We start from the raw sequence: 23,387 nt of genomic DNA, 5'->3' as shown, positions 1-23,387 counted from the left end.
GTGATTAGATGACAGAATCAATTACATGTGTCCCTGAGACCGTCCCAGGAAAATGTGAGATTATAATGGCAAGATGAGAAGGTTAGGAAGATGGATAAATCTTTTGAGAGTGCCATAACTTCAAAGTTGATTTCCATGCTTTAAGAGGTATATGCTGCCAATTCTGATGAAGAGTCTAGGATCTGAAACACTAACTTTGTTTCTCTTTCCTGTTCTACTTAGCTTTTTCATCTTTTTCTATTTTTATACAATAAAAGATATACAAACCTGCATAATATTTGCATTGTGACGGGGACAGTGGCTGCCAAAAAAATTCCAAGCCAAGTGAAACAAAGAATCGAGAAAGATGGTTGTTCTCCTAAGCAAGCATTTAAAATGGATGGGATGGGGCTTTTTTGGAAGGGCATGCCCTCATACTTCATCTCAACAGGATGAAAAAACTGTGTAAAGATCTAGGACAGCCAAAGATTGCCTTACCCTTCTCCTTTGAAGCAGTGCTGAGGGAGTCCGTAAGCATAAACCGGTAAGAGAGAGAGAAGGTGCAAAAGTCAATAATGCTCCTAGGCATTTGGTTAACAATAAGGAGATGGCTGATAATATCTATGCCTGCTAGCACCATTTAGTTGTTGCAAGCAACGTACTAGGGTGCTATTGCTACACTTAAAAGGCTTACTACCAACAACATGTCATTTCAGATTGAGCATCAATGAGAAACCTACCATCGAGGAAAATTCAAAGAAGAATATCATCAAGATATGAACAGACTACATTAGTATCAGACAATGTAACATATGCAACAACTGATGGCATATCAGGTAAATCATAGCCAGAGCATGTGGGCACACATTATGCCTAAGAACTTCACTCATCTCCAAGATGTAAATGAGACTGGGTTTGGTGAAGTAAACTGGGAAGAGGTAGTAGAACTGCATAACGATCAACATACAAATGAGGATCTGAGTGAGCAACAGGTGTCCCAGGAGGAACAAGCAAGCACTGACCATCACCACCAAAACTGTTCCTGGGTGAAAAGCAGAAGGACACAGCGGATCAAGCAGCATTTTTTGGAAAATAAACTAAGTCGACGTTTCAAGCCATGAACGCTTCACTTAATATTTTTGTTTCTGATTTCCAGCATCTTCAATACTTTTTTTCAATTATCCTACTCATCGGCCATATTACGAATTCTTATCTTTAACATTACAGGCACAATCAAGCTCAGGTTCATCACAACAATATCATTCAAATACAGGAACAAATCTGCCTCTCATCTTCCCCGCTACCACCTTGACATACAAAACCATCATGAATTAGGAACAGCAGTGGACTATCCAACCCCCTGAATCTGCTGACTGTTACTTTAAATCTACATCTTTAACTTCCTTCCTTAATTTGCCTCAAAGACGGTTTGAAGAAGAAAGTTTGAAGACTCAGGCCCTCTGAAAGAAAGCCCTTATCTGGAAAACGTGATCTCCCAATCCTAGATTCCTCTGGGTACTCAACAAGAGAAAACATATAAGACCCATAGGAATCAAATGCAAGTTACAGTATGCTAGTTTAATTAATTCAAAAAGTAATTGTTAATGAAGTAGTTTATTATTACTGGTACTGTGTTAATGCATATTTAAGTGTTTAGCTTCTTTAACTCATTTTTTTGAGCTCTGGACTGCCACTGGATTTTTTCTTTCAAAAAAAAACATGGGAAATACTTTTGCAATTTATAATTTTTCACTTAACAAAGCATCTTTCTCAAAAGTATCTTCATCATAAATCAAGTATTATTTTTAACTAAAACATTTTGGTTTTCAAAATCTGAAATCAAGAGCAGATCTATCTTATAAAATGTGAAACGAGAAAATCCTCAGATGCTGGAAATCAAAGTAATACACACAAAATGCTGGGGTACTCAGTAGGCTAGGCAGCATCTATGGAAACGTGACTGCTCACTTTTTTTTCCCATAGATGCTGCCTGGCCTGCTGAGATCCACCTGCATTTTGTGTGCATTACTTATAAAATGTGATCTTACAACATCGCTTAACACTTAAAATCACCATAATCACCATGAATTTAAAAGAATACAGTTCAGTTTATTCAAAGATCCAAAACAAAGCTGTCCAGTGAATTGAGGTGGACACATTTAGGTTGCAGAGATAGCAGACTTAAAGCACCACAAAGCTATCTCTGAAAGTAACGGTAGAAGAATCACATAAATCATACTTTATTTCTGATGCACTCTTATGAAAATCTATTAATGGTGAGAATACCTTGTGCATTCCAAAAAAAAAGCTAAAGATTTATACAGAAAGTTGCCTAGCACAAAGCAAGTGTTTGGTACAGGACTTCTCTACATTGTTTGTCTATGTCTATTTAATCCCATTCCCCTGCTTTCTCCCCAGAATCTAAAAACCTTAAATAAAAACAGAGTATGCATAAGATATTTAGTAGGTCAAGCAGCATTTTTTTACATATAGAACATACATTTGTGAAGATGGAAACAAACTACACTTTTCAGATCAATGACACTTCATTAAAACGGCATTTTCGGTTTTAATTTCAGATTTCAAACATTTGCAGTAACTTGAAAAATCAAAATTCTCTTACAATGTATTTCAATCCTAATTTTAAATTACAAAATGTGGACTATAACATTAATCAACATGTATTCATATACATTACTTTAATCAAAACCTGTGCTCTCACATTTTAATTTGCATACTATAAAGTAAGAAAATTATTTAATGAATTTGAGATTTACCTTAACATTCAAGGTCTACATCCCTTCACTATGTAAACAATATAGCAAAATATAATGCATATTTGATTATCATGAATATTCAAGGAGTAATCAACATTTTGTCTTACTAAAGTTGCAGGCGACTTTTTAAAAGTGATTTTACAAGCTATGGTGCAGAGCATACGCAGTTGACTATTTGCAAATTGCATATTTTAACAACATTGTAAAATTGCAGTTATAATTCACTTGCATCCTGTAGTCTTGTTAACTTACAACTTATCCGGATCGCAATTCGCACTTCCAATACGAATTGCAGAGATTTATTTAAAGTAGTAGCTATAGAAACAGGGCAAGCAGACGCGAAAGAAAGTCTTGTACATGCGCATGATTCGTACTGACATCTGGGAATTGTAGTCTGTGTTTGACTCTGAAATATAATGTGTGGAGTTCATTTTCTGCAAGGCAATGTCTTTGTTTTTAACATCCCGGTTTCGTTTTTAACCTTACATTAGTAAGAATATTTAATTTTAAAGTACTTTCTGCTTAGTGGTCTAGTGAAATATTATTTTTGTAATCACCGAAGAGGAAATTGCGTTTCGTACCTGACATAAGTTTGTTTTTTCAGCGACCCATAAGAATTTCAGTTCTTCCCCTTCTGTCTGCTCGGTGGACAATTTCCTGTCAGACCATAAGCTAACAGACTTCATTGTGAGTAATTTTCTTTTATTTGATTATCTTAATAAAATAATCTGCTAATGGCAATTTTCTGCGCCCCTGGAAGTTAAAGCTGCAAAAGGGATTTAACGGCTTGAGGTGAAGCGCCTCCTACGGTAGTGGGCCGACGGCGGCGGCTCGCCAACTTCTTATCTCCGCTGTTTTGGTGTTTTGAGCCGAACCGTGGGCAGTTACTGTGCGCCCGGGTCCCATCTGAGAGGCAGAAGGTCGGCCCGCCCTAGATCGCGAATGAAGCGAAACGGAGAGGGCCGCGCGGGTGATGGCAGCCGCCGCCCGAGCGGGCTCCAGAAGCGGCGGCGGTTGGTGGCGCATGAGCTGCCGAGCCCGTGGCCTCAGTCAGGCGGCGGGACGCGGGGCACATCCCGCATCGGGCACACACCCACTTTGTTGGGGATCGTCAGGTCATAAAATATAGCAGAATTAGACCATCATGGCTGATTTATTATCCCTCTCAACTTCATTATCTTGCCTTCTCCCCTTAACCTTTGACGCCTTTGCTTTAAATTTACTCAATGAATTGGCCTCCACAGCTGTCCATGCAAACGAATTCCACAGATTCACCACCCTCTGGCTAAACATATTACTTCTTTTCCCTGTTCTAAATGGACACCCCTCCATTTTTGAGTTTGTTCCCTTTGGTCCTAGACTTCCCCACAATAGGAAACATTCTCTCCACATCCATTCTGTCGAGGTCTTTCAATAATCCATAGGTTTCAAATGAGATCCCACCCCACCATTCTTCTAAACTCCAGCAAGTACGGGCCAGAGCTATCAAATGCTCCTCATACGTTAACCCTTTATTCCCAAAATCATTCTTGTGAACCTCCTCTGGACTCTCTCCAATACTAGAACATCTCTTCTAAGGTAAGGTGCCAAAACTGCTCACAATACACCATGCATTCTGACCAATGCCTTAAAGCCTCTGCTTCACAACCTTGTTCCTATATTCTAGTCCTTTTGAAATTAACGCTAACATTGTATTCCTTACCACTGACTCAGCCTGCAAGTTAACCTTTAGGGAATCCTGCACAAGGACTCTCATAGTCTACGCCTGTATTCCTGCTACCAAACTGAATGACCATACACTTCCCTACATTATATTCCATCTGCCATTTCTTTGCCCATTCTCACAATCTGTCCAAGTCCTTCTGCAGACTCCCTGGTTCCTCACCATTACCTTCCCTTCAAGCAAACTTCATATCATCAGCAAACTTGCCCACAAAGCCATCAATTCTTTTATCCAAATCATTGACATATAAGATGAAAAGAAGTCCCAATACCAATCTGCAGAATACCACTTGTCACTACCAGCCAACTGGAATAGTCCTGACGAAGGGTCTCGGCCTGAAACGTCGACTGCGCCTCTTCCTATAGATGCTGCCTGGCCTGCTGCGTTCACCAGCAACTTTGATGTGTGTAACTGGAATAGGCCCCTTTTATTCAGACTATTTGTCTCCTGCCAGTCAGCCAATCTTCTATCCATGCTAGTTTCTTTCCTGAAATGCTATCTTAAACAGCTTCATATGTTGTACCTTGTCAAAGTACTGGAAAATCCAAGTAAACAACATCCACTGACTCTTCTTTGTCTATCCTGCCTGTTATTTCTTAAAAGAACCACAACAGATTTGTCAGGCAATATTTCCCCTTAAAGAAACAATTCTGACTTTGGCTTAGTTTATAATGTGCCTCCAAGTACCCCGAAACTTTATCCTTAATAATGGACTCCAGCATCTTCCCAATCACTGAAGTCAGGATAATTGGCCTACAATTGCCTTTCTTCTGCCTCTCTTCCTTCTTAAAGAATGAGTGACATGTGCAATTTTCCAGTCCTCTGGAACCATTCCAAAATTTAGTGCTTCTTGAGAAATCATTATTATTGCCTCCACAATCTCTTCAGCTACCTCTTTCAGCACCTGGGTGTAGTCCATCTGGTCCAACTGACTTACCTACCTTCAGATCTTTCAGCTACTGAAGCATCTTCTCCTTAGTATAGCACTGCACTCACTTCTGCTTCCTGACACTCTCAAATTTCTGGCATACTGCTAGTCTCTCCACAGTGAAGACTAACGCAAAATACTTAATGAGTTCTTCCACCATTTCTTTGTCCTCCATTACTACCTCTCCAGCATCATTTTTCAGTGGTCCAATATCCACTCTCGCCTCTCTTTTACTCTTTATATATCTAAAAACCTTTGATATTTTCTCTGATATTATTGGTTAGCTGAACTTCATAATTCATCTTTTCTCTCCTTATAGTTTTTACTGTTGCCTTCTGTTGTTTTTTAAAAGCTTCCCAATAGTCTAAATTCCCACTCATTTTTGCTATATTATATATCCTTTTATGCTGTATTTGACTTCCCTTATCAGCCATGGTTACCGCACCCTCCCTTTGGAATACTACTTCATCTTTGGGACATATCTATCCTGTGACTTCTGAATTGCCCCCAGAAACTTCAGCCGTTGCTGTTCTGCTGTCATCCTTGCTAGTGTCTCCTTCCAATTAACTTTGGCCTGCTCCTCTCCCATGCTTCTGTAATTCCCTTTCTTTCACTGTAATACTGATACATCTGGCTTTATCTTCTCCCTCTCAAACTGCAGGGTGAATTCTATCTCATTATGATCACTGTCTTCCAAGGGTTCCTTTACCTTAAGCTCCCTTATCAAATCTGGTTCATTACGCAACACCCAATCCAGAATTACCTTTCCCCTAGTGGGCCACCACAAGTTGCTGTAAAAATCCATCTTGTACGCATTCTACAAATTCCCTCTCTTGAGATCCAGCACCAACCTGATTTTCCCAATCTACCTGTATATTGAAATTCTCCATGACTATCGTAACATTGCCCTTATTACACGTCTTTTCTATTTCCCATTGAAATTTAAATCCTGCATCTTGGCCTGTATACAACTCCCATTAGGGTCGTTTTATCCTTGCAGTTTCTTGACTCTATCCGCAAGGAATCTACATCTTCCAAAGTTCAAAGGAAAATTTATTATCAGAGTACATGCATGTCACCACACACAACCCTGAGATTTTTTTTTCCTGTGGGCATACTCTGCAAATCTATAGGATCATAACTATTGTTGAAATGCAACTATAAATAGCAATAAATAGCAAGAGCATGAAATAACAAGAAAAAGAATCCTTAAAGTGAGATCATTGGTTGTGGGAACATCTCAATAGGTGAGTGTAATTATCTTCTTTTATTCAAGAGCCTATGTCACCTCCTTCTAAGGATTTAACTTAATTTTTTACCATCAGAGCCACTGCATCCCTTCTGCCTACCTGCCTGTCCTTTCGCTACAAGGTGTATCTTGGAAGTTAAGCTCCTGACTATGAACTTCTAATCAAGACTCATTGATGCTGTCGATGTCATACCTGCCAATATCTAACTGCGCTACAAGATCATCTACCTTATTCCATATACTACGTGCATTCAAACATAAGACCATAAGATAGAGGAGCAGAATTAGGCTATTTGGCTCATTGAGTCTGCTTCACCAGTTCATCATGGCTTATCCAATTTTCCCCTCAGCACCAATTTCATGCCTTCTCCCCATATTCCTTCATGCCCTAAACAATCAAGAATCTATCAACCTCTGATAATTCCACAGATTCAGCACTCTCTGGCTAAAGAAATTCCTCCTCATCTCTGTTCTAAAAGGATGCCCCTCTATTCTGAGGCTATATCCTCTGGTCTTAGACTCTCCCACCACAGGAAACATCCTCTCCACATTCACTCTATCAAGGTCTTACAACATTTGATAGGCTTCAATGAGGTCACCCTTCATGCTTCTGAATTAGTCATAGTCATAGTCATACTTTATTGATCCCGGGGGAAATTGTTTTTCATTACAGTTGCTCCATAAATAATAAATAGTAATAAAACCATAAATAGTTAAATAGTAAAACGTAAATTATGCCAGGAAATAAGTCCAGGACCAGCCTATTGGCTCAGGGAGGAGTTGTAAAGTTTGATGGCCACAGGCAGGAATGACTTCCTATGACGCTCTGTATTGCATCTCGGTGGAATGAGTCTCTGGCTGAATGTACTCCTGTGCCCAACCAGTACATTATGTAGTGGATGGGAGACATTGTCCAAGATGGCATGCAACTTGGACAGCATCCTCTTTTCAGACACCACCGTCAGAGAGTCCAGTTCCATCCCCACAACATCACTGGCCTTACGAATGAGTTTGTTGATTCTGTTGGTGTCTGCTACCCTCAGCCTGCTGCCTCAGCACACAACAGCAAACATGATAGCACTGGCCACCACAGACTCGTAGAACATCCTCAGCATCATCTGGCAGATGTTAAAGGTCCTCAATCTCCTCAGGAAATAGAGACAGCTCTGACCCTTCTTGTAGACAGCCTCAGTGTCCTTTGATTCTAGTGAATACAGACCCAGAGCCATCAAATGCTCTTCATATGACAAGCTATTCACTCCTAGGATCATTTTCGTGAACCTCCTTTGAACCCTCTCCAGTTTCAGCACATCCTTTCTAAGATAAGGGGCCCAAAATTGCTCATAAGACTCCAAGAGAGGCCTCACCAGTGCTTTATAAAGTCTCATTATTGCATCCTTGCTTTTATATTCAAGTCCTCCTGAAATGAATGCTAACATCGCATTTGTCTTCCTCATCATAGACTCAACCTGCAAATTAACCTTTAGGGATCCTGCACAAGGACTCCCAACTCCCTTTGCGTCTTAATATAACACATTCAGTCCTGTGTTCATCACCCTTTTCAATTTTGCCTCCATGTTATATTTCAACTCATCCTACACTGCAATTTTGCCCTTTTATCTGCCTGTCCTTCCTCACAGTCTCACTATACACTGCATCGACTTGTATACCAACTGCCCACCCTTAACCCTGTCACTTCGGTTCCTATCCCCCTGCCAACTCAGTTTAAACCCTCCCCACAACAAGGATATTGACCCCTTTCGAGGCCCTGCTCTTCAGCCTCTTTCCTAACTTGCTATACTCACTGTGCAGGACCTGTTCCTCCTTTCTACCCATGCGATTGCTGCCAATGTGCACCATGACCTCCAGCTGCTCACCATCCCTTTTGAGAAATTTCTGTATCCGCTCTGAGACAGCCTGGACCCTAGCACTTGAGAGGGAATACACCATCCTGGCTTCTTTTGTGGCCCCAGAATCTAGTGATGATCCCTTAATTATTGAGTCTCCTATCACTACCGCTCTGCCTGTCTTTACCCTTCTTTGCTGAACCTCAGAGCCAGCCACAGTGCGGCTGGCCTGGCTGCTGCTACTGTGCTCTAATAGGTCATACCTGCCAGCAGTGTTCAAAAGGCTGTACTTGTTAGAGGGAATACATTGACTGCTTACTCCCCTTACTTCTCCTTGTGGTCACCCATTTTCTAACTGAAACCTGCACTCTGGGTGTGACCACCTTAGTAAAAGACTCATCTATGAAGTTTTCAGTCTCCTGAATGGTCCTGAGTCCACCCAGCTCCAGTTCCTTGATCTTCTCAGTCAGGAACTGAAGTGGGGTTCATTTCCTGCATATGCTTTCATCAGGGAGATCATTAGGTACTCTGAGATTCCACATCTCATACGAGTATTCCACTGCCTGAACTACCATCCTGCCTACACTTGTTATACCTCTGAATTCACAAACTTAAGTTCTAGGCTTTTCCTGTTGTTGCCGAATTCTGTTGAGCCAAAACCTGACCACTGTAACACTGGCTCACTCCAACAATGGCTGCTCCACTTACACATTGTGGTGAAAAGGGGACCAGGAAAACCCCTTGTGGCAGTGCAAAAGCAGAAACAGCAGGATAGCTGGAAGTACAGTTCACTGCTCCAACAAACTATTTGTAGTGGGACCATTGATGTCCTGATGAAGGGTTTCGGCCCTAAACATCAACATTTCCTTTCCCAGCCACCAATACTGCTCAACCCACTTTGAGTTCTTCCAGAAAATTGTTTGTTGTTTGAGATTCCATATGCAATATCTTGTCAATCTGGTTTACTGTTTAGCCTGTGGACTAGTACAGCTGCTGAACTGGCTTATGTGGGCAAGAAAATTTGGGCACAGCAGATAGCATACATGGACATGGACTTCCCTATAGCATGCAATTTGAAATTCCATTCCCACATCAAACAGCCTTCCCTATTGCCAGGGTGCGACCCAACACAAACTAGAGGACAGCATCTCATTTTCCACCTAGGTGGTATACAGTCCAATGGTATGAACATTGAATTTTCTGATTTTAGATAACCCTTGCCTCCTATGTTTCTTCTGCATGCCACCGGTCCTTTCCCATACCTTCTTCTTGAACTCTCATCGTCCATTTTCATACAACTTCTGTTGATTCTATCAATTTACAACCCACACATTATGCTCACCAGATTCCCGCCCCACTGGGTTCTGCCTCCTACTTATCAGATTTCAGCACTGGTAGCCTTTGTGTCCCTACTCATCACCTTTCTAGCTGTCTCCACCTTCACCTCACCTTCCCCCTCCATCTGCTTCCACTTATCATAGTTCCCTCCCCTACCTGACTCCATCTTACCACAACCCTTCATCCCTCCTCAATTCACTAGTCAACTGGCTCCATTTCACCATTCCCATGCTTGTATTTATACTGGCTCTCCAAACTCAGTCCTGGAGCAGGTTTCCTTCAGAAACATCAACAATTCCATTTGTATACTACAGAAGCTGCTTCACCTGCTATGTTCCTCCATCAAATTGTCTAGCATAGAACATTACAGTCAAAGTCATACAACAAGGAAACAGCCCCTTCAGCACTACTCATCCTGCTGACCAAGATTCCCATCCAAGTTCATCCCATTTTCCTGCATTTGGCCCATAGCCCTCTGAATCAGGGGTTCCCAACCTTTTAATGCATGAACTGCTACCATTAATTGAGGGGTCTGTGGACCCCAGGTTGGGAACCCCAGCTCTAGACCTTTCTTATCCATATACCTGACTGCGTACCTTTTAAATGCTGTTAATGTAACTGCCTCAGCTACTTTTGGCAGCTTGTACCATATACTGATCGCCTTCTGGGTGAAAAAAAATGCCCCTCGTTCCTATTAAATCTCTTCCTTCTCACCCTAAATCTATACCCTCTAATTTTTGAATCTTGGACCCTAGGGAAAAGACTATGTGCATCCACACTACCAGTGCTTCTCATGATTTTTCACACCTCTACAAGATCACCTCTTATTCTCCTAAACTCCAATAAAGTCCCAACCTCTTCAACCTCTTTCCATAATTCAGTCTCCTGAGTCCTGGTAACATCCTCATAATTCTCCACATTCTTTCCAGCTTAATGAACTCTTAGATATCTTGAACAGCTGTAGAGTAACATCCAATTTCTTTCTATACTCATTGCCTTTTCTGACGAACTTATTTTAGTTTGTTAAAAAAAAAAGCCGCAGCCAAACAAGTAGAATGGCAGTGATTCTGTGAAAACAATAAAAAGATGCCATGGATGAAGATGGGTGTAAGTTTGTTAATTGCAGATGATTTGTCTGGAGGAGATTAAATAGAAAGAGAAGAATAGTGAGAGATGAGAGAAGAAAGCAATAGTACTGAACCAAAGCTATAAAGGGATGTCTTTTTAAGAGCTATGTACGATGAAAAACTTTCTATTTTCTTCACTTTTTTAGGGATTGCTGCAGATCTGATCTCAGAGGATGGCGATGTGATAACACTGTCAGGAATCGGCTTTTTATCATCATGCCAACAGTACAGCCAATTATCAGCTGTGTGCAGAAGCTGGTTCTGTATGAAACTCGAGCAGTGCGTTTCAAACACATTTTTCTTATGATTCAGTAATTATTGTGCTAATATTTTTGCTATTTTTCTGAAATTTAGCTTAGTTTAAAAATAGGACTAAAGGTTCTTAACTAGTGAAGACCATTTTTATTAAACTAAGGATGATTTTGCAGAAGTGATCTGGAAGTGGTCATTTGAAGGTAAATCAATCTCATCTCAGGTGGGCGTAACAACAACATTCCAATATTTTGGAACCAACATGGTCCAACAAAAGAGGGATTACCAAATCCAGAGCCCCTTGGGTAACAAAGAACTTATCGAGTAAGGAAGGGCAAACAGGGGACCATGTGAGACATCAAGGTTGATAACGCAAAAAGCCTAGAAAGTGAAACACCAAAATTTAAAGAAAAGAAACTAGGAATGCAAATACTGGTCAGTAAAATCAAAGATCCAAAGTGGTTGGTTAAGGACAGAATAGGATCTATTCAGTACCAAAAATGTAACCAATGCATGGAAGGAGAGGATGTGGGCAAGGTTCTTAAGGAATATTCTTTCCTCAAAAGAATATTCCTTATGTTGCAGTTGATAAGGATGAATGTGAAATATAAAGTAGGATAGTACAGGAGGAAGGATAAGTAGTCATACAACACAGAAACTGGCCTTTTGACCCATCAGAACGTGTATCTGAAAATTGAATAACTGATCATGTCCTAAAAAAAAATCAAGAATGTTAAAAGAAGCAAGGGAGAAAATTGCATACAGTCTGACTACTTTTTTTTTTACAATCCTCCTACTGCAGAAGTGGTGGCAGAGAATTGGAGAATAATGATTATGGAGATATGACACTCTGCAGAACTAATTGGAAACTGCACAGTCCTGAAAGAGGGTTGCCCAAACTTCCATAATCAGGCTGCTGTATGGAACTAGCATTTCCTGACTTCCAGACATCAAGTTTGAGGCCATCATCGATGGCTTCTCAGAAGCATCTGAGAGAATAGGTCTCACATTTTATTTCATCATAATAGAGCTTTGAACAGCAACCATTTCAGACATCAGAAGTTTGAGAGCAAGGGATTTCACTCGGGTCCACTGTCCAGTAGGAAAAGGGAGCAGCAGGTCGCAGCAGCGTAACAGAGCACTGACCAGCGGTCAATCCGTGTTTGAGATAGATTAACGAGCAAGTTAAAGGAAGGCAGGGGCAAGCGCAGTGGCCATCGTCGCAGCAGCTGTCATCTGAGTGGACAGTCAGAGAGGTGATCTTGAGGCTCCACCTTTTCGAGGCTTCAGGGAAGAGAGAATTCAATCAGAAAGAAAAGAAAAGCTCTAGGTTAAGATTTTTTCCTTCCCTTCTTTATAGCTGCACAGCTAGGACAGTAGAGATGCCAGGCAGGGTAATGAAATGCTCCTCTTGTGGGATGTGGGAAGGCAGAGAGACCTCCAGTGTCCCTGACAACTACAACAAGTGCATCCAGCTGCGGCTACTAACAATCCATATTAAGGACTTGGAGCTGGAACTGGGTGAAATCTGGATCATTCGGAAGCTGAAGGGGTGATAGATAGGACATGTAGAGGGGTGGTTACACCTAAGGTGCAGGAAACTGGATGATGATCAGGAAGGGAGAAGGGGTTAAACAGTCAGTCCAGAGTATCCCCGTGGGCATCCCCTTGACAACAGGTATATCACTTTGGATACTGTTGGGGGTTGGGAGGAGTGTGGCTGACCTATCAGAGGAAAGTCAAGAGTGGTCGGATCTCTGGCACTGAATCTAGCTCTGTGACTCTGAAGGGAAGGGGGAGAAGAGGCACGCTGTGGTGATAGGGGATTCGTTAGTTAGGGGAGTGGACAGGAGGTTCTGTGGACGAGAATGAGATTCCCAGGTGATATGTTGCCTCCAGGTGCCAGGGCTTGGGACATTTGGGATCAAGTCCTGAGCATTGTTAAGTGGGAGTGTGAACAGCCAGAGGTTGTGGTCCATGTAGGTACCAATGACATGGGTAGGATGAGTGATGAGGTTCTGCATGGGGAGTTCAGGGAGTTAAGTGTTAAGTTAAAGGGCAGGACCTCCAGGGTTGTGATCTCGGGATTGCTTCCTGTGCCATGTGCCATGTGTCAGTGAGGCCAGAACTAGGAAGAATTTCTAGTTTAATATGTGGCTAAGGTGTTGGGGTAGGAGGAAGGACATAAGATTTTAGGATCATTGGGCTCTCTTGCAGGGAAAATGGGACTTGTATAGAAGGGACAGTTTGCACCTGAACTAGAGGGGAACTAATATCCTAGCAAGAAGATTTGTTAATGCTGCATGGTGAGGTTTAAACTAGAGTTGCAGGGGGATGGGAACCAGAGTGTCAGAACATTTAGTTGACAGATTGTGGAGGCAGATGTTGGTAAGACCTCAGCCAAAATCAAGAATCAAAAGGTGCGACTAGTGTCCTGAGCTGCAAATATTTCAATGCAAGAATTATCGTAGGTAAAGCAGATGAGCTCAGGGCATGGATCAACACCTGGAATTATGATGTTGAGGTCACTAGTGATATGGTTGCAGGAGGGGCAGAACTGGCAACTGAATGTCTGGGATTTCAATGTTTTGGACATGACAAAGCAGGAAGAATTATCGGAGGAGGGGTGGCGTTACTAGTCGGAGAAAATGTCACGGTAGTGCTTCGTCAGGACAGACTGGAGAACTCGACTACTGAGGGGTTATGGGTGGAACTGAAAACTAAGCAAGATATGACTATGTTAATGGTGCTATATTACAGACCATGCAACAGTCCTAGGGAGTTAGAGGAACAAATTTGTAAAGAGATCACAGACTGTTGTAAGAAACATAAGGTTGTTATAGTAAGTGATTTTAACTTTCCACACATTGACTGAGAATCCCATACTGTAAAAGGACTAGATGGGGTAGAGTTTGTCAAATGTGATCAGGAAAGTTTCCTTCATCAGTACGCAGAAGTCCCAACGAGAGAGCGTGTGATACTGGATCTGCTATTAGTGAATGAGACAGGGCAGGTGACAAAAGTTTGCGTAAGGGAACACTGCATCCAGTGACCATAATGTGAATATGCAAAGAGATAGATCTGGTCTGTGGGTTGAGATTCTAAATTGGAGAAAGGCCAATTTTGATGATATCAAAAAATGATCTGGCAAATGTGGGATTGGGACAGGCTGTTTTCCAGCAAACATGTACTTGGAAAGTGGGAGGCCTTCGAAAATGAAACTTTTTGAGAGTACAAAGCTTGTATGAGCCTGTCAGAATAAAAGGTAAAGATACCAATGGTAAGGAACCTTGGTTTTCAAGAGAGATTGAGGTCCTGGTTAAGAGAAAAAACGAGGTGCATAGCAGTCTGCTATAGGCAAGTAGGAACAAATGAGGAACCTATGGAGTACAAGAAATGCAAGAGAACACAAAGAAATCAGGAAGGCTAAAAGAAGACATGAAGTTGCTCTAGCAATCAAAGTGAAGGAGAATCCTAACAGATTCTAGAGGTATCTTAAGAGCAAAAAGATTGCTAGGGACAAAATTGATCTTCTGGAAGACCAGAATGGTAACCTGTGTGTGAAGCCAAAATAGATGGGGGAGATCTTGTATGCATTCTTTGCATCTGTGTTTACTCAGGAGACAGATACTGAGTCTGTAGAAGTGATACAAAGTAGCATCAACTTTATGGATCCTGTACAGAATACAGAGGAGGAGGTCTGTGTTTCCCTGAAGTAAATCAGAGTGGATAAATCCCCATGGCCTGACAAGGTGTTCCCTCAGTCTCATACGGGAGGCAAGTACAGAAATTACTGGGACCCAACAGAGATGTCTAAAACATCTTTAGCAACAAGAGAGATACCAGAGGAGTGGAGGATAACCAATGTTGTTCTGCTGTTTAAAAAGGTTCTAAACAGAAACCAGGAAATTATAGGCAGGTAAGTTGACATCAGTTGTGGGAAAGTTATTGGAAGGTATTCTAAGGGGCTGGATATATAAGTATTTGGATAGACATGGACTGATTAAGGATAGTCAGCATGGCTTTGTACATGGTAGGTCATGTCTAACCAATTTTTTAGAGTTTTTCAATGAAGTTGCCAGGAAAATGGATGAAGGCAAGGCAGTGGATGTTGTCTGGCTCTGAGAGAAGCCAAAGTGTGGTCATAGAAGGTCGCTTCACTGACTGGAGGCCTTTGACTAGTGGTGTACCACAGGGATCGGTGCTGAGTCCTTTGTCGTTTGTCATCTATATCAATGATCTGGATGATAATGTGGTTAACTGGATCAGCAAATTTGCGGATGACGCCAAGATTGGGGGTGTAGTGGACAGTGAGTAAGGCTATCATGGCTTGCAGAGAGATCTGCATCAGCTGGAAAAATGGGCTGAAAAGTGGCAGATGGAATTTAATGCAGACAGGTGTGAGGTTTCGCACTTCGGTAGTACCAACCAGGGTAGGTCTTACTCAGTGGACAGTAGGGCACTGAAGAGTGCGGTAGAACAAAGGGATCTGGGAATACAGGTACATAAGTCATTGAAATTGGTGTCACGGTTGGATAGGGTTATAGAGAAAGCTTTTGGCACACTGGCCTTCATAAAGCAATGTATTGAGTACAGAAGATGAGATGTTGTGTTTAGGTTGTATAAGATGTTGGTGAGGCCTAATCTGGAATGGGTCTGCAGTCTTGCACCGACCTACAGAAAAAAATTGTAAACAATGTTGAAAGAATGCAGAGAAGGTTTACAAGGATGTTGCTGGTCTGGAAGACATTCGTTAAAAGGAAAGATTGAATAGGTTAGGACAGTATTCTTGTAGAACATAGAAGATTGAGGAAAGATTTGAGGTATACAAAATTATGAGGGTATAGGTAGGGTGAATGCAAGCAGGCTTTGCCCACTAAGGATGGGTGGGACTATACCAGAGGTCATGGCTTAAGGGTGAAAGGTGAGAAGTTTTAAGGGAAACACAAGGGGAAACTTATTTATTCAGAGGGTTGTGGGAGCATGGCATGAGCTGCCTGCGCAAGTGGTGCATGCGAGCTCGATTTCAGTGTTCAAGAGAAGTTTGGATAGGTACATGAATAGTAGGGATATGGAGGGCTATGGTCCCAGTGCAGGTCGTTGGGAGTAGATAGTTGAAATGTTTTCAGCATGGACTAAATGGGCCAAAGAGCCTGTTTCTGTGCTGTACTTCTCTATGACTCAGTCTTTCAGGGAGGGATGCTGAGGGGGATGTAAGGAAAAAGATTTTTTAACGTGGAGAATGATTATGATCCGGAATTGATTGAAATAGTTACTCATGGCTTTCAATAGTGGATCAGACAGGCACGAGGAGAAAATAATTTGCAAAGGAATGGAGCTGATTCTCTGAAAGTGCTTGTGTGGAGAATGCTGCCTTAACAACTTCTCTGGTGTAAAATTGTTTTCAAAGCAAATTGGTTATGGATTGAGATTGAGCTTAATCTGTTTTAATCCTCTTATGTATTCCTTTTAAGTCACAAATCAAGATTTTTCAATTGCTCCTCAAAGAGGAAAAATTTTGCAATTTTGTTTATATTCAGGTGTATAGTTTCTTTAATGGAGTATTGTTGATCAAAATTAACTTTGTGAGTAATGTGGTTACTATTTTACATGGGAAGGTAATAGTAGTATTACGTTTGAATACCCTTTAATCTAAAGTGAAACAATGTAATTTTGCTAGAACTGAAGTAAATTTTATTTTGCTATGGAGCTATTTTAGAATACTGAAAACATGATATTGGTCTATGGGAACAAATGTGAGGGTTGGATTGGCTAAGAGTTAGGCATTTGAGTCGTTAGGAGAAATGATATGGACCATCCAATGTAGCACTAGGTTGCATTGCTTAATAATTAGTTGACATATTAAACAACTAATCCAGACCTTTGGAATGTGTGTTCAGGGTTGGAGCCAATCCTAGGCTTTGTTCAAAGTAAGAATCCTTTTTAATCTGAAAATAAATTGGAAAATTACACTTAGTGGCCACAGTGTACCTCCTGTACTGAATAAAATGACCACTGAGAATATGTTTGTGGTCTTCTGCTGTTGTAGCCCATCCATTTAAATGTTCAGCTTGTTGTGCATTCAGTGATGCTGTTCTGTACTTCGCTGTTATAATGCTTTATTTGAACTCTCTTACCTTCCTGTCAGCTTGAACCTCTGGCCATTCTCCTCTGACCTCTCTCATTAACAAGGCATTTTCACCCACACAACTGGTATTCATTGGATGTTTTTTCTTTTCACACCATTCTCTGTAAACTCTAGAGACTGCTGAATGTGAAAATCCCATGATATCAGCGATTTCTAAGATACTCAAACCAGCCCATCTGGCACCTGCAGTCATTCCACGCTCAAAGCTACTTAGATCACATTTCTTCCCCATTCTGATGTTTGGTCCAAATAACAACTGAACCTCTTGATCACGTCTGCATGCTTTTATGCATTGAGTTGCTGCCACATGATTGGCTGATTAGATATTTGCATTGACGAGCAGGTGTACAGGTGTACCTAAAAAAAAGTGGCCGCTAAGTGTATAAGTAAGACCATAAGACATCAGATTTTTTTTTGCTTCAGAGAAACTGTGAACTGAACAATTATATTCTTAATTTTCTTTAGAGATACTTCCTGGTTGGAAGCAATCATGCTGAAACTAAATATCGTGTGCTAAAAATAGACCGAACAGAACCAAAGGATTTGGTGGTTATTGATGACCGCGTAAGTGCCATCATTTATGCTAAATGTTTATGAAATACCTCTAAACTTTTCACAAGGGTTCACCTGTCAGTACCAATTTAGGAATTGATAATTGAAAAACATGATTGGTTTACCATTCTGCTGTAGGTTCTGATAAAACATATGACTCTGGACCCAGTTGCTGTGTCATGCTGAATCAGATACAGTCGGCCCTCCTTATCCGCGAATTCCGCATGTGCGAATTCAACCGACCGCGAATCGAGAAAACCCGGAAGTACTCTTCCAGCACTTGCTGTTCGAGCATGTACATACTTTTTTCGTGGCATTATTCCCTAAACAATGCAGTATAACAACTATTTTACATAGCATTTACATTGTATTAGGTATTATAAGTAATCTAGAGATGATTTAAAGCAGAGGTCCCCAACCACCGGGCCGCAAAGAATGTGCTACCGGGCCGCGAGGAAACAACATGATTTGGCGATATGAGTCAGCTGCACCTTTCCTCATTCCCTGTCACGCCCACTGTTGAGCTTGAACACACGCGAGGTCATTACCCGCGTGTTATCCATGTCAGCGCAGGAAGGAGATCAACTCCTCGAGCTTGCAAATGACAGTGGGCTGAAAAGTATGTTTGACATAACATCTCTGCCGGCATTCTGGATCAAAGTCAAGGCTGAATATCCTGAGGTAGCCACGGAAGCACTGAAAACGTTGCTTCCATTTCCAACTTATCTCTGCGAAGCGGGGTTTTCTCCAATGAATGTAACAAAAACTAAGTTGCGGAATAGACTGGACATAAGGAACCCCGTTCGAGTATCGCTGTCTCCCATCACCCCTCGATAGGACCGTCTTGAGCCCAGGACTCCCACTGATTCAGCGGTATTGGTGTGTTGCAATCATTTTATATGTTCATACGGGGGGGGGGGAATATGCAAACGTTACTTAAAGTGTTATGATGCTATTGACTTATAAGTGACTTATATAACGATATAACAATTACAGCACGGAAACAGGCTAACTCTGCCCTTCTAGTCCGTGCCGAACGCTACTCTCACCTAGTCCCACCGACCTGCACTCAGCCCACAACCCTCCATTCCTTTCCTGTCTATATATCTACCCAACTTTTCTTTAAATGATAATATCGAACCTGCCTCTATCACTTCTACTGGAAGTTCGTTCAACACTTACGTCAAGCTCCCCTGTCCTCCCCTGATAATTGACTTATCGCTATATTCATGCGAGGAAAATATGCGCTGTGTGTTTAATATTAAATTCGTTAGATAAATCCTTTTAGAAACGAAATTGAGTGTATTAGCCACTTATCACCTATGTTCCGGTCGTGATTAACCCCACCCGAACAGAATCGCCAAAAACGATTTGTAGAAAAAAAATCAGCATGTACACGCATGCGCACTGGTGCCCACGCAAGGCTTCATGGTCACTGTAGTCTTTCTTGGGGTAAACACAACGTATTTGACTGCTACTCTTGTCTTTTGGCAACCATACCCTCCCCCCCTCCCCGCATCGGCCGGTCCGCAAGAATATTGTCAATAATAAACCGGTCCGCGTTGCAAAAAAGGTTGGGGACCCCTGATTTAAAGTATACTGGAGGATGTGCATAGGTTATCATGGATTGGGATCAATAAAAAACCGGAAGTTCTGTTGCTAAGTAAGTTGGAACGGGTGCATCCGGTATTATTTAGCGTCAGTTAGTCAAACATTTGTCTTAGTATATAGTATATATTTTATCTTTCTATGCATATAAAACACTTAAGAAACATATGTTTCAGCGCCGGGCTCAGGAAGTGTGATCCAGTGACAGACCACTCCCAAGCGTGCTCTCCATCCGTGCCGGGTTGATGTGGAGGATCAAAAACCCAAAACCCCAAAACCCCAAAACCCAATAATTAAACCACTGCGTTGCTTAGTAATAATTGTGGCTTTCATCGGGGCAGGGTCTTTTGCACTTTATCCTTTAAAATTGTTCCGATCGTTGACCGACTGTAGCCTAACTCTTTTCCAATGACCAATGGCGTTTCACCTCTTTCCAATCGCTTTATTATTTCCACTTTATTTTCAGTCGTGGTCGTGATTACTTTTGTGAACAGAAAAACTGCGGATTCAGAGCTCCGCCGCTAGATCCTAATGTCAACTGCACTGAGACAGGTTAAATAAAGTCCGGGGTTCGGCTGGGTCCCAAGGTCCACCGCATTGAGACAGGTTGAATAAGGGACTTCAGCATCTGTGTTTTTTGGTATCCGCGAGGGGTCTCGGAACCAATCCCTCGCGGATAAGGAGGGCCGACTGTACAAAATCTTTGTGAGGATGATTTGTTTCATACAGCTGCATATGAATAACATAATTAAAATCATTATACTTACTGATGGTTTAATCTTGAATCTTGAGTAGACTTTAAAGGAGCATTTATCTGATATAATCTAATTTCTAAACTCTTTATAATAAATCACAGGGCTTGATGGAATGTTGGGACCTTGAAAGATCTTTGCATTCTCTCTAGCCACAGATGAGGTCCCAGAGGACTAGGAATTTGCCATGGTCATTCCTTTGTTTAAGTAGGGCTTTGGGCATAATCCAAGAAGTTATTGGCTGGTGAGCCTTGCATCTGTGTGTTGCTGGTCTGTCGTTTCCAATGATGACATAAACCTGTGTGGGGGGAGTTTTATAATGAAAAAGCCATTGCACTGGGGCAGTTCCACTCTCGGCCTCAAAAATCTTGGACCAATGGTATGAAAAATCGTCATGACTGGAGACTTCCTTAGCTGCAGTGGATAGCCATGATGCCTTCTGTGCCTTGTCATGCCCTTCACTCTCTGCAAAGCGATGCAGCACCACTTCTTTGGCTGAGTGATCTTGTAGTTGATCTCATCCGCCCAGTCTGCCAGAACTGGCTTCACATGCTGGGGTAGGTATATCCCTATCTCACTGGGGTTGGAAGTTCCCGGCTACCCTCACCTGATTTATCCTGCCTGTTGAAGTGGTGTACTTGGGTGTGGCCACTATTGCATGCAAACAGTTACTTGGAGCCATGGGTGAGAGCTGAGTGGTAGGTGGGGACCAAAGGTGGATGAGCTATACCTGGGCAGAGCATGACAAGCCTGCCACCAGAGGGTGCTACCACTCCCTGTATGCCCCATACACCCCATACATTAGAAGTAGGTAAGCTACAGGACAAGATTTTGAGGGATAGGATTTATTCGCATTTGGAAAAGCATGGGGTAATTAGGACTGGTCAGCATACTTTAGAGCGGGACAGGTCATATCTTACAAATTTGATTGAGTTTTTTTTTGAGGAGATGACAAAGGTGATTAATGAGGGTAGGGCAGGACCCTCATGGTAGGCTGATATAGAAGATTAAGTCTGTATGTATATTTAAGGCAGAGGTTGATAGATTCTTGATTGGCCAGGGCATGAAGGGATGCAAGAAAAAGGAAGGAGAGTGGGGCCGAGAGTAAAAGTGGATCAACTACGATGAAGTGGCAGAGCACACTTGTTGGGCCAAATGGCCAAATTCTGCTCCTATGCCTTATGGTCTTATTAAGATATATGGGATCCACACTGACTTGGTAGATTCAAAATTGGCTCAGCCGTAAAAGGCGGAATGGCGCTGGATTGGTGTTATTCTAACTCAAGGTCTGTGAACAGTGGTGTTCCACAAGTATTCTTGTTGACGACACTGTTGTTTGTGATGCATATAAATGAGTTGGATGAAAATGTAGATGGGCTGATTAGTGATTTTGCAGATTACAAAAAAAGTGTTGGAGTTAAAAACAGATGTCAAAGGATACAGCAGGATATATGTCAGTCGAGATTTGCGGAGAAAATAGCAGATGAGGTTTAATTTAGACCTGGGGAAGTCAAATGCGAGGGAGAAGTATACAGTAAATGGTAAGACCCTTAGAAGAATTGATGTGCTAGGGATCTTAGGGTACAAGTTCATCGCTCCTGGAAGTGGAACGCAGGTAGATAGGGTGGTAAAGAAACCTGAAGTTAGTACAGCGTTCTTGCCTTCATTGATTGGGGCTATGTTCCAGCTATTTAAAACTTAGCTTAAGCCACATTTGGGGGATTTTATGAAGTTTGGTTACTGCATTATTAGAAGAATATAGAGGCTTTGAGGAGTACACAGAAGAGGTTCACTAGGATGTTGCATGAATTGGAGAGTATTAATTATAAGGATAGGTTGGAAACTTGGAATGTTTTCTGTGGAGCATAATAAAGGTTTAAAATTATGAGAGGGATTAATATGGTCAGTCTCTTTCCCAGGATGGAAAAATCAAAGACTAGAGGGCATCATTTTAAGAAGAGGTAGGGTAAGATGTGAGAGCAAATTTTCTTACAGGGGGAATGCTATAAATGCCTCAAAAATGATGCACAGGGGAGGAGTGGTGGAAACCGATATAAAAGTGATGTGTAAGAGGTATTTAGACCAGCACATGCACAGGGAGATGGATCATGTGTAAGCAGATGGGATTAATTTAATTTGGCATAATTAATTGGCCAAGACTGTAAGCCAAAGTGCCTGTTTCTGTGATGTGTTTTTCTATATCCTATGAATGAAAATGATGAATAAAATTTGAAAGATTCCTCTTTCAAGGGGAATGGAGTTTGAAGCTGATAAATGCACAGTAGGTCTCATGGTTTGTTCGGTGCCATTACAGCAGCCAGATTTTATAATTACTGTTTTCAAATGCATACTAGACCACCTGCTTCCAAAAAATGCTCGAGTTAGAAGGACTGAAATGGTTTTTTGTGTCTTAACTAATACGCTGCTAGTGTTTGGTCTAAGGAAAATTTCTCGTATCATAGATCTGCAGGTGCTCCTCTGGTATAAAGGGGAACATGCTGCAGAGGTGGCAATCAAGTGCAGAAAATGGAACAATCTCAGCTGCAAATTAAGAAAAATGTGCACAGAAAAATGTACTGGTTTACAGCAACCTGTAATTCTTTAGGTGCTCTTGGACCAGGAGGTGCCAGGTAGAGTTGACTTGTTTGCTGGACTGATTTTGAAATTGTGTGCTAAAGTAATGCATGACCATCATAGTAGCATCAGTTCTCCTTTCTGTAGTGTTTGGCCTCAGGAACTGGCCCCTGGTAAATTGAACAGCCACAAGAACACAAGTTCTTTCCACTCAATATGACAATTATAGATCTCAGTTTGTTCTCATGTAATGTACATAGGAATTTTCAATAATGATTCTAAAATACTTGATTTGTTTTGGTGTAGCACGTGTACAGTCAGCAAGAAGTTCAGGACCTTTTAAGTCGCCTTGATAATGGCAATCGAAGTAAGATGGGGCAGAAGGGACTATCTGGGCTTTCAAAAAGTGTGTCTGCTTTTGGCATTGTTGGTAAGAATTTGACAGCTGCTTTTCTTTCTACATTGACCTTGCTTAGAAAAGTCCCTTTTTTATTCCCAAACGTTTCTGTAATTGCCTGACAAGAAGAGGATGT

At 41.6% G+C, this 23,387-nt stretch overlaps 2 protein-coding genes across 3 annotated transcripts in view; one reads left to right on the top strand and one right to left on the bottom strand.

Annotated features, from left to right (window-relative positions):
• ak9 (adenylate kinase 9) overlaps positions 1-3,442 on the bottom strand; it is a 169,936-nt gene extending 166,494 nt beyond the window's left edge. Inside the window, exon 1 of the mRNA XM_063040773.1 lies at positions 3,338-3,442. Within this exon, the coding sequence (XP_062896843.1) occupies positions 3,338-3,442 (105 nt within the window). The remainder of the gene's footprint in view (positions 1-3,337) is intronic.
• Positions 3,163-23,387, top strand: part of fig4a (FIG4 phosphoinositide 5-phosphatase a) — a 120,031-nt gene continuing 99,806 nt past the window's right edge. Inside the window, exons 1-5 of one of the 2 annotated variants that reach the window (XM_063040771.1) lie at positions 3,163-3,246; positions 3,361-3,443; positions 11,115-11,247; positions 17,834-17,932; positions 23,161-23,284. In XM_063040771.1, coding sequence (XP_062896841.1) covers positions 11,185-11,247; positions 17,834-17,932; positions 23,161-23,284 — 286 coding nt within the window. In that variant the 5' untranslated portion in view covers positions 3,163-3,246; positions 3,361-3,443; positions 11,115-11,184. Of the gene's footprint in view, positions 3,247-3,360; positions 3,444-11,114; positions 11,248-17,833; positions 17,933-23,160; positions 23,285-23,387 lie in introns of those variants that run through there. The other variant, XM_063040772.1, reaches the window with a different exon arrangement.

This window comes from Mobula hypostoma, chromosome 2, assembly GCF_963921235.1.
Source record: "Mobula hypostoma chromosome 2, sMobHyp1.1, whole genome shotgun sequence".
Classification (NCBI taxonomy): domain Eukaryota; kingdom Metazoa; phylum Chordata; class Chondrichthyes; order Myliobatiformes; family Myliobatidae; genus Mobula; species Mobula hypostoma.
Note: the sequence above shows the minus strand (reverse complement) of the source record. Positions and strands in the feature narration are given on the sequence as shown.